The sequence below is a fragment of the Mauremys reevesii genome, linkage group 23, assembly GCF_016161935.1.
Source record: "Mauremys reevesii isolate NIE-2019 linkage group 23, ASM1616193v1, whole genome shotgun sequence".
NCBI lineage: Eukaryota > Metazoa > Chordata > Testudines > Geoemydidae > Mauremys > Mauremys reevesii.
Genome location: NC_052645.1, coordinates 12,319,119 through 12,329,272, shown reverse-complemented (window position 1 = coordinate 12,329,272; position 10,154 = coordinate 12,319,119). Strand labels below are relative to the sequence as shown.

Below are 10,154 nucleotides of genomic sequence, written 5' to 3'. Positions count from 1 at the left end.
ACCTCCTGCTATGACTGATTCCACAGCCAATGAGGCAGGCAAGCTGGTAACCCTGGACCTGGGTTAATTGGGGGCAAGAGAGGTGACTGACACTAGAGCATTCTCAGTAAGTGACCATGGAGGCTGCAATTGGCTTCCCCATCGGTCCAACACAACTATTATTTATATTACAGCAAACATCAGCCAAGAGCCAGGCCTCATGGTGCCAGGTGCTGTACACACAGCAGTGAGGCAGTCCCTGTCCCAGGGAGCTTAGTCTCAATACACAAGGCAGATAAAGGGTGGCAGCAGGCACAGAGAGGTGCAGGGACTTGTCCGCCCTCAGGCAGCAGAACTGGAGATACCGGCTTGCAATGCCTTAAACCACTAGACCAGGCTGCCAGTTTGCAACCTATAGGGCACTCTGTAAATGTCTAACTTTCCCCCCAAGCTTTTGGGACCTTTCCCCACAGGGAACTGGAGAAGGATCAGGAATTCATTTCACCTACACCACCGAACAATAGCAGTGACCTTTGGTCAGTACCAGTCCAGGCTGGGTTTCAACCCTTGATTTAAAGGTGAAAGACTGTAGAGCCTACAACCACCCCCCGAACCATATTGCACATTCCTCAGACCTGTGCCACTTTCTAGCTGCATTCTCAACTCAAAACGAACACCCCAACCTGAAAGGTCTCCATAGCCACTGCTAATCCCCCTGGACCTACCCTCGGAAGCCATGAATGGCACCACAGCAGAACTCTCCACTCAGGAAGCAGAGGGCAACTAGAGGATTCATTCTACCATGAGCTCCTGGCACCAGGGTGAGCTAGGAATACAGATAGAGGAGATGCTCTTTGGCTGGTGGATCAGGGACATGGGTGGCAGTGACCTATGCAACCACATAGGCCTCTGGCTAACCCAACTCCAGTCAAGTATGTGGGTTCATACCCTCTCAGATAGGCCAGTCACTCACCTTTGAATGATCAGACACAAGGCTACAGCACAGCTGTTTACACATTCAAGGAACTGCCTAGTTGGCATCTGTTGACAGGGTTCATACCTGAGCTGATTTACAAGGTGGGCTCCAAGTTATTTCCGCTCAAGGCAAATGGAAAACTGTAGAGCACAGGAGGGCACTTCTGAGGTTTGGAATAATTTTGTAAGGAGGACATGTTGTCCACTGATTAGAGCAGTATATGCAAGACCAGACTGCTGGGTTCTTCTATTCAGAGCTATGGAAGGGGGTCTAGGGTTGAGAGCAGGTGAGATTTGAAGCCAGGACTCCTGGGTTCTATTCATAGCGAGAGGGTCTATTAAATGATTAAGAGCTCCTGGGTTCTCTAGCCAGTTCTGTCCCTTGCTCCATGATCTTGAGTACATCACTTAACATCCCTGTAAACTTACACACATTATTACTGGCCTTGCAACAGAGGTAAGATCTTGAGAGAAAAGTGACTGCAGGGACATTAGGTACCTGATTAATTCAGGTAACTCTCACCTCCATTTCGGTTGGAAGCCGCCTATGATGGGTCCAGGAACTATTGAGACTTCCAGTATTCCAACCCATAATTAACCTTGGATCTCACGGACCTGGAAAGGTTAGAGCTATGCTACAAGCCTGCTGCATCTTCAAGAAGATTAAGAGGACCCAAGCAATCTGCAGCCACTCTACGACCTGGTTAATCCAAGACTTTGCACCAGAGACCAGAAGCACCCCATTTGTATGCAGGATGAGGCATTAGTAACACCCATGGAGACACTCTGGCCTGCCTAGAGAAGGATGAGATATAAGGGGTCAAGGCAGCATCTATATCCTTCAGAGCACTAGAACTTCCAAGGAGGAGAGGGGGGATGGGACACATGGCAGACCTCCTTCGCCCCCACACAAGCAAAAACCACCCACAGCAGGAAAGTTTATTTATGGCAGGGTAATTAGGCCTTCTTGTTAAGCACCGTATTCAAGGGAGGTGTAACGATACACACCTATTAGATCGAATCGGATTCACCCCCAGTGTCAGCACTAGGGAACTTAGTTCATTTTGTCTGATGGCAGCTAGGAGATCACAGCACAGCAGCCAATCTGTCTAGTGCTAGTCACCCAGGGCTGTAACAAATCTACAATCCCTCTTGAACGCGTTCCATTAATGCAATGGCTCTCAGACTTTTGTACCGGTGACCTCTTTCACATACAAAGCCTCTGCGTACAACCCCCCTTATAAGTGAAAAAACACTAACACCATTATAAATGCTGGAGGCAAAACGGGGTTTGGGGTGGAGGCGGACAGCTCACGACCCACCATGAAATAATCTTGCAACCCCCTGAGGGGTCCTGACCCCCCATTTGAGAACCTCTGCATTATGGAACTGGCTTCCTATAACCCACAGCTTGTGACAGCAGTCAAGCACTGTGCCTCCTGTTGGGATTTTTCAGATGGCTTGGCCTGGCCTTTGTGTGATCTCCACTGTTGCAGAGGGAAAGGAGGCAGAGACCCTGGAGCATGTTGGAGGAAGCTGGCTGGAACAGGGCAATCTGAATGAGTAAAGGCCAAACAACTTTAATAAGAAAAATAAATAAATAAAAAAAAGAGGTGGTGGGGTTTCAACTAGAAACTGATCATAACACCAACCCATCATCTTTAAGCCTTTAACTGTATTTTTTTTTTTTTTTTTTACCCCAGACCTCATTAACCTGCATGCTGTGCAAAAGAACACTAAAGGTTCTGGATTTAGACCAACACCAAGATCCAGAGCGGGACTGGCCCATTAGGTCAAACAAAAAAATTCCTTTAAAAAGGCTTGCCCAGTTATGCTACTTTTGCATACCCACACAGAGCACTGTCTACAAAGCAATTGTAGGTCCATAAGCCATTTCAAGGCCTTCTCTGTGACACTGTGGATACCATCAGTTATTATGCTACTGAGCCCAGAAGAGGGGGAGGGGAAAAAATATTACATCCACAGAAGAAATAAGAGCAGTAGGAAATACTCTTGTTCATGGCCACCTTATGCCCCAAATCACCATCAACTCAAACTCTGACCTGGCACTCACATTGATAGGGGTCAGGCCCATCTTACCTAACAGTCCTGTTCTGCAAAAGAGAGGTGAAAGTTAAAATAGTAAGTAACTAACAAGGCTGATTCTTACTAGGATACATGATTTGATATTTTAAACCATAATAGTACTATTAGTATAAAATTATTGAACGGCAAATTCAAGTAATATAGTGTCACTCCTCTCACAGACAGCGTGATGGATCAATTCTATTGCAATTGTTTTTTGTAAAGCTACTTCACTCCCCAAAGCTAGTTTCAAGTTCCAAGGAAGTAACCCTGATGTGACTTTCAGAATTTTGGGGCAAGGGAAGGACTATTCAAAAAAACCCCAAAACTTAAAATTTTATTATGTAAAAACTTTTAACTTTTATAAAAAGTTTATAAAGCAAGTACAATGCATGATCGCAGAAATTCACCTTCCTGCAAAAAAGGTACAAACGTTATACTCTATTATAGAGTTCAACAATAAACATGAGGCCACAGCCCCAGAACAGCTCAGTTTTGAAATTCTTGTTGGTATTAACCCCTACCCAGCCCCCCTTAAGGATTTTTTTTTTTTAAAATCACACTATAATCCAAAATATACATACAACTGCATCTCTGCAAGTCTTTTTAAAGCATGTTGTGGTCTCCTTTACAGCCAGCCACGTTTTAAAGAGATCTATATAATGACTAGGGAGCCAGTCTAGCACGCTTGGGATTCTGCGAACATAAAACACTGATCTTACAGCGCAGATGAGGCTCAAGGAGTCAGGAGTTCCCAGCATTTCTTGCCCTTGTGCAATGAGGCGGTTAAAATTCAAACAGTCAAGAGTTCAGATCCATTTAGTTGGAGGATGGAGGGGGCCGCATCATAGTCTTTCCTGGCCTGTTGAGATTTACTTTCAGGCAAGAGAAGCAGAGTGGGGAAGCGGAAACAGTACTGAAAAACCAGCCAAGCATCCAATGCCTTGTGCCACATGCTCCACAGACAATATCTGGAAGATAAAGGCTGAGGTCCCTCCATTATTGGATGCATGGGGCTGAAGTCTGATCCTTTCCAAGTGAAGGTCTCTCTTCTCCTCCCTTGGAGAGAACCAAGTGTTGTGATCCCACACCTGCAGTCTGAACGGGGTGGAGGGGAGGGGGGCGGGGGATGAGAGAGAAAGAGACATGTCAGTTATTCAGAGCAGATCAGAGGCAGGTCTGCACTAGACATCCTGGCGCCAGAGAGAGGAAACTTCTATTTACCTCCAGCTGATAAGGAATCAGGAACCAACACTCATGCTGGATGTTTGCTAATTGGCACCAAGAAAAAAAGACAAGCCCTTCTGTTTCTAACTCTCTACAGATGGATCTAAAATTACACAGATTAGAAGGGAGGGACACTTTTGGCGGTGCCTTCCTGCCTGAAAACATTCCCCCCCCCCTTAAAAAAAAAGCCTCTTGATTCTACTAATTTCAACAGGGCTGTGTAAGCAGCTGCAGAGTTCGCTATAAAAAGCACTGACATTGGAACGAGAATGACTCCATTTGCAGGAGCTGGAAAGAGGCTGCTGCATCGCCGGCACAAGAACGGACAATGGCTACAGCTCTCTCATTCCACTACAGTGGCTGTTAAAAACACCCCCCCCTCGATCAAACGCCAGGGCAGAGAGGCGAGGGAGGGGCAGCGCCCAAGCAGCGCGGATTGCACGAAGGGGGCAGTTTAAAAGCCTCCCCAGCCCTGGTTTAGGTTGGAGCCGCTCACGCGAATTCCCGGGGCCAGAGAAGCGGGCTGGGGATGGAAACTGACAAGGAAGCGCGTGGTCCATGTCTTACCTGGTGGGGCGGACGGGACATTAATGGCACAAACGTCTCTCGTCTTTCGAGCACAGTTCAGAGGCGAGCTCAGAGGCCTGCAGAGAAAAGGGAAATAAGTAAAGGGGGGGGACACCTGGTGTGGGGGCTTTTTTCCCCCGGAGGCAAAGCCCCGCAGGCCGATCCCTGCCTGCACAGGGCACCACCCGGCTGGGGGAAAGGTGCCCCTGATGCAGGGCCGATCCCATTTAGAGCCACCCGCCGGGATCCCGTCCTTACCTTCAGGGAGAGGAGGGAGGTCTCGGCGGACGGGTCCTGGCCCTTCGCCTGCTCCTCCAGCACGATCTGCAGGTCGAAGATGTAGTCGATGACGTGCTGCAGGATCTCCACCTGGCTCAGCTTGGTGCCCTGCGGGATGCCCGGCACCAGCTCGCGCAGCTTGGAGTAGCAATCGTTCATGTCGTAGAGCAGGCTCATGGGCTCCTCCAGCGCCGAGCTCTTGCCGGGGCTCCCCCGGGCGATGGCCAGGCTCTGGTCCGACAGGCAGCACACGGCTTCGTAGCAGCTCCTGACGGACCGCACCGGGCTGATGGCTTTCATGGTCCGGGCTGGGCTGGCAGCGCTGGGTGGGTGTCTCGGGCTGGCAGATCCCCCCCGCCCCCGGCTGGCTGCTTTGCACGTCTCGCTCGCGGTGCAATCCCAGCCGTGCAAACCTCTACTCCTCCGTGCAACGGGCTGCCGGCGGCTCGCCCCCCTCTGGCCTTTTATACGCCAGGCGCTCCGGCTCCGCCCCGTTCTATGCAAACGAGGCGCGCCGCTGTCCCCGCCCCCTCCCCCTTCTCCCTGCTCTGGTGACAGTCGGTGGAAATGTTGCATTGAGCATTTACAAGCGGGTTAAATGGCAAAGCAGGTTTCCATTGGCTTGGGCTGACACCAAAGAGCAGAGGACATGAAAGGAATGAGGAAGCTCTGATTACAAACGGGGCGGGCCTAGCTCTCCCCCCCCCCCGTTTTTTTTTTTACTCAAGTAAAACGATTTAAAATTCAAACTATAGTTCTCCTCCCTTGCATCGTTTTTAATCCCGTCCCCTTTAAAGCAAAAAAAAGAAAAGAAAAAAAGCTTTGGCTGGAAAAGACAAACCCCGCTTTCAAAGTGCATGTTTCGCAAAGCCCATTCCCAGGCTGCAGCCCCTAAAACTTCAGAACCCACAAAAGCCATAAATCCCCTCACAGCAGAGAATTTTTGTAGGGTTTTTTTTTTTAAGGGGGATCTTGTAAGAAATTAGTGGCGCCTTGTTCCTCAATTTGCTGCTCATATGACCTCCAGACTTTCTGCCGTCAGGAATTATCTTGTGACCAGAAAAAAAAAAAGTAATTGCGGTAAAGCTGAGGTTACCGTGGAGAAAACAGATTTGGGTCAGCAACTCTGACTGCAGAAACATTTGGGGGGGGGGCGGAAGGAATATATAGAAGTATGGGTTTATTTTATTTGAAACAACAGGAACAGGGTAAAATTGACATGGTTATATTGGTTTAACTAAAAGGACAAAACTTTATGGGTGAGTCCCACTTTTGGGGTGTAGACAAGACCCAATTCCCTTGGGGCCTTATTCCCACCCACATTTTAGTGTAAATCCAGAGTAACTCCACTGAAGTCAATGTGAGAGTCGAATCAGGCCCTAAAAGAGAGTTTCGGTGGCAGGGGGGCGGAGGGGATGAGGAGAGGGTATCAAAAGTTCTCTTTATATTTTAACTTGATTTTAAAAATCAATCTCAAGTGCGCTGTGTGATATAAATTATTGATCCCAAGCCTGGAGATTTTTCCAAGGGCCAGCTCTTTATTTTGGAATGTGTTTTGATTATTTGTGAGTGGGCAACTGCAATGGAAATAATACTTTATGGCCCATGACAATGGTGTATGCCATTTAATTTCCCCCCTAGCCCATTACTGGTTCCCCAAATCCCTTTCTTGCTATTTCTGTTAATACTACTTCTTAAACTGTCTTATTCCATGGGCTCTGGGGGAGGCCAGGGCACCTGGAGTAAATTATGCCTGCCCACAAGTACAATTTACTCCAGAGCTGCCTAAAACCTAGGTTGTGTGTGTGTTTTTCCAAAAAAACAAAACATAGTGTATTATTTTGTTTTGGCTTTTCTCTCTTCTGCTTTCACATTTAGCTAGGCTTGGAAAAAATCACTTCCCCAACCCCCTTGGGTACACAGCTCTAACCATGGTCAATTTCCATGTTTTTAAACAGTCTGCATGTCACAATGGGTTTTTTTTATATATATTTATTTTGGGGGGGGTTGCTTAGTGTAATGGAAAAGCTATTTAAATTATTCATTCCTTCAAGACCTTAGATTGCACATTACTAAATCTTTATTTAAAAAGTAGTTATTTTTTAAAGTAGATAGTTTTTGGTAACCCTACTATTTTCTCCTCCTCCCTCACCCTTCTATATTCCTCTGGCCCTGCCAATTCTCACTCCTTTAAGAGTAAGGAGACTCCCTAATTTTGGATTAATTTTAAGGCCTTTTTAAAAAAAAATCCTCTTTCCCTGAGGAAATAAATTGCAATGAGATACTTTCAACCCTCACTCCAAATTTGTTGGGAAATCTTCATTCAAATGGTGGCAGCTGGAGAATAAACCTGAACTTGATGGGGCAGCAAGTTTTTTTGTTTTTAAAGAAAAATAATCGTTTTTAAGTCATTTTTCAGAATCTGGGTTTTTGGCCTGGACTATCCAAAGGCTGTTCTCCCCCCAATCTTTTTTTTAATGTTAAGTTTTGAAATTTTTTTTAGCACTCCTGCAAGTCACCATACGTCCTAGTGCCTCCCAAAATGTTTCCAAGCACTTCCCCCCCCAGCCCTGTGCTTTTTTTTTTCATTACCCCCCCAAAAAAACATTCCATCTTTAAAACTGAGCGATTGCATTGGAATATCCCCAAGGCTGATTTTTCAAATAACTTTTTTTTTTTTTTTTCGCTGTGGCAAAGATTCTCTGTGTGCAACATGTTTGGCTGTTTGGACCGGCAGCCCCGGAGCATCCCTGAACTTTCTGTTCCCACTCTTGCTCCCTACCCCCCCTCCCGCCCCCCCAGTCCTCCTTGCATTTTTTATTTTTATGAAAGGATGTCATTAAGGCTTTTGTTTGAACTGTTTTTGTTTAAGAACTTTTCTCACAATCCTATTTTTTGTTGAGGAATCTGCTCCCTTTGCCCAGCTGTGGCCCTCTCCCTCCAGCTGTGTTGATCTAACTCTCCGCTCCAGACAGCCTGGCGCCAGGCTTGCGAACGTCATGCATTCACACAGGGATGCGTGGCCAAGGCAACCTTTCCGCCGCCATAGCCACCGAACTGGAACCTCGCAGCCCAGCCAATGAGAGGCCGGGGAGGCGCTTTAGCGTTCGAAGGGGCGTGGCCTCGCTGGGGGAATAGAACCTTGAGTAGCAAAATTAGCTTCGATTCTGGGAACGCGCAAACATTTCTGCACGAGGCTGTTGCTTCCCCCCTCCCACTTTTTTTTTTTTTTAACTACAATTTGGTGGGGCTGGATCATTTCTGGCCTTTTCTGGGAACTGATTCCTATTGAAAGCCAAGAATCAGAATATTATTATCACTTACAGTTGAGGCAAGTTGGGGAGTCATGAAGTCAGTTTTTTTGGCTCAAAGCAGTATTCCCCCCTGCTCCCCCCCGAAAGCTCTGGAGTGCAGTGATTTCATGCCGAGAATGGCCTACGCTGTGTGTGTTTTATTAACAAAAATTGGTTGTTTCAGTACAGTGCTATGCCCCGAGAGCGAACTTTTCAGAACAAGTCCCATAAAGCTCACAACAGGGACTGGTGTTCGCCTCCTAGGCTCTTTGATTCACCTGGAATCATTTGTAAAGGGGAAAAGTCAGGGAATAGCCATCATCCCCTCCCAAATTCTCTCTTCTCCAGCTCTGAATGTTCACTAACTTCTCCGTAAGGCAATGTACCCCATCCTCACCCCTTCCCTGAAGTCCCTTTTACTAGTTATGGGTTGCTACATATATTGTAATTTGCATCAGTTCTGCAACTCGGGGGATTTTTCTGTGGCTTGCTTCTCTCTAGGAATTTCTCAAATAAATTGCTGCCAAATGTGCCCATGAGAAGTTCTGTTAAGCTCAAACCTTTAAAAACAGAACAAAAAACAGAGGTGGCAGGATATGAAATCGAGTAAAGCTTCTGGCTCTCAGAATGGGATATTTTGGGGTGGGAGAATGGAAGTGAGGATAGGACTGATGATTGGAAGACTGGGATGGGAGTTGCATTTAGTTTATCATACCAACCTAACCTCAAGCTGTTGGAGAGGGACTTAGGCTTTGGGGGATTTTCTCAGGGCTCCGGCATCTTCAGGATTCCTGGCAGCGCTGCATCCATGAAAGTGATTTAGAACAGAAGAGAGGAGGAGGAACAGAGATATATGCCCAAGAAAATTACAAAGAAGACAGTTCTTCCACAGTGGTCATCTGGATTCACTTTCTGGACAAGGGCTGGCTCAAATCTTGTCCCAAATCTTTTGGGACCTTCACTTCTGTCCCCTTATTCACAATCAAAACAAGAGCTACGAAAAAAAAAAAAAACCACCTGGCCAGGCAAGCTCACTTGAGCCTTGATTCAGGAAGGCATTTAAGCACATGCTTAACTTTAAGTTTATGCTTACATCCAATTTACTTTTTGTTTCTAATTGTCTGCGCTTGTGGATCTGGGACAAATTTATTAAAATCAATGGATAATTTTAAAGCCAGAGGAAAAATTAGAGCAGCTGGTTAAGAAACAAGCAGTGGTTTCCTTAAATATGTTGTGGAATTCTCTTCTCAAATGGGACCCTCTTCCCATCTGACCCTAGGCAAAACAACTGGCATGCAATATGTTGGGGGGTGGGGGGGGGAGAGAAGGAATAACATATGGAGCTAGGCTCACATGCCACACTGGTAGGTTTGGCTGCATCTACACAAGCAACATTTGGTAATTATGCCCACATGTTAAGGTCCCGATTCAGCAAAGCATTTATGCACATGCTTAAGCCTATCCCTATTCAGCACAGCACGTAAGCACATGGCCCGTTGAAATCAACAGGCTTGAAGCGCATGTTGTGCTGAATAGCAATGGATTTGCTAAATCAGAGCCTAAATGCCCAGGGTCAGAGAGCAAACTGGTAGCCGAGCAGGGCATGGAGCCCAGGTGGTCTGCCACCCAGCCCTGTGCTGTTACCAGACAATGCTACCCCTGTAAATAAATTGGTTGACATCATTTAGGATATCTGGCACGACAGCCTACTCCTTCCTCTAACTATAGGGTGACACGATGAAACTATCA

General features: G+C 46.8%; 1 protein-coding gene across 1 annotated transcript; it reads right to left on the bottom strand.

The window, feature by feature from the left end:
- Nucleotides 1-3,374: 3,374 nt before the first annotated feature.
- ID3 (inhibitor of DNA binding 3, HLH protein) lies at nucleotides 3,375-5,565 on the bottom strand. Its single transcript, XM_039511889.1, has 3 exons — nucleotides 5,092-5,565; nucleotides 4,834-4,910; nucleotides 3,375-4,137 (listed from the first exon to the last, which is right to left on the bottom strand). Exons 1-2 carry the CDS (start codon nucleotides 5,410-5,412, stop codon nucleotides 4,854-4,856), a joined length of 378 nt encoding a protein of 125 aa, XP_039367823.1. The 5' UTR covers nucleotides 5,413-5,565; the 3' UTR covers nucleotides 3,375-4,137; nucleotides 4,834-4,853.
- Nucleotides 5,566-10,154: the final 4,589 nt, after the last annotated feature.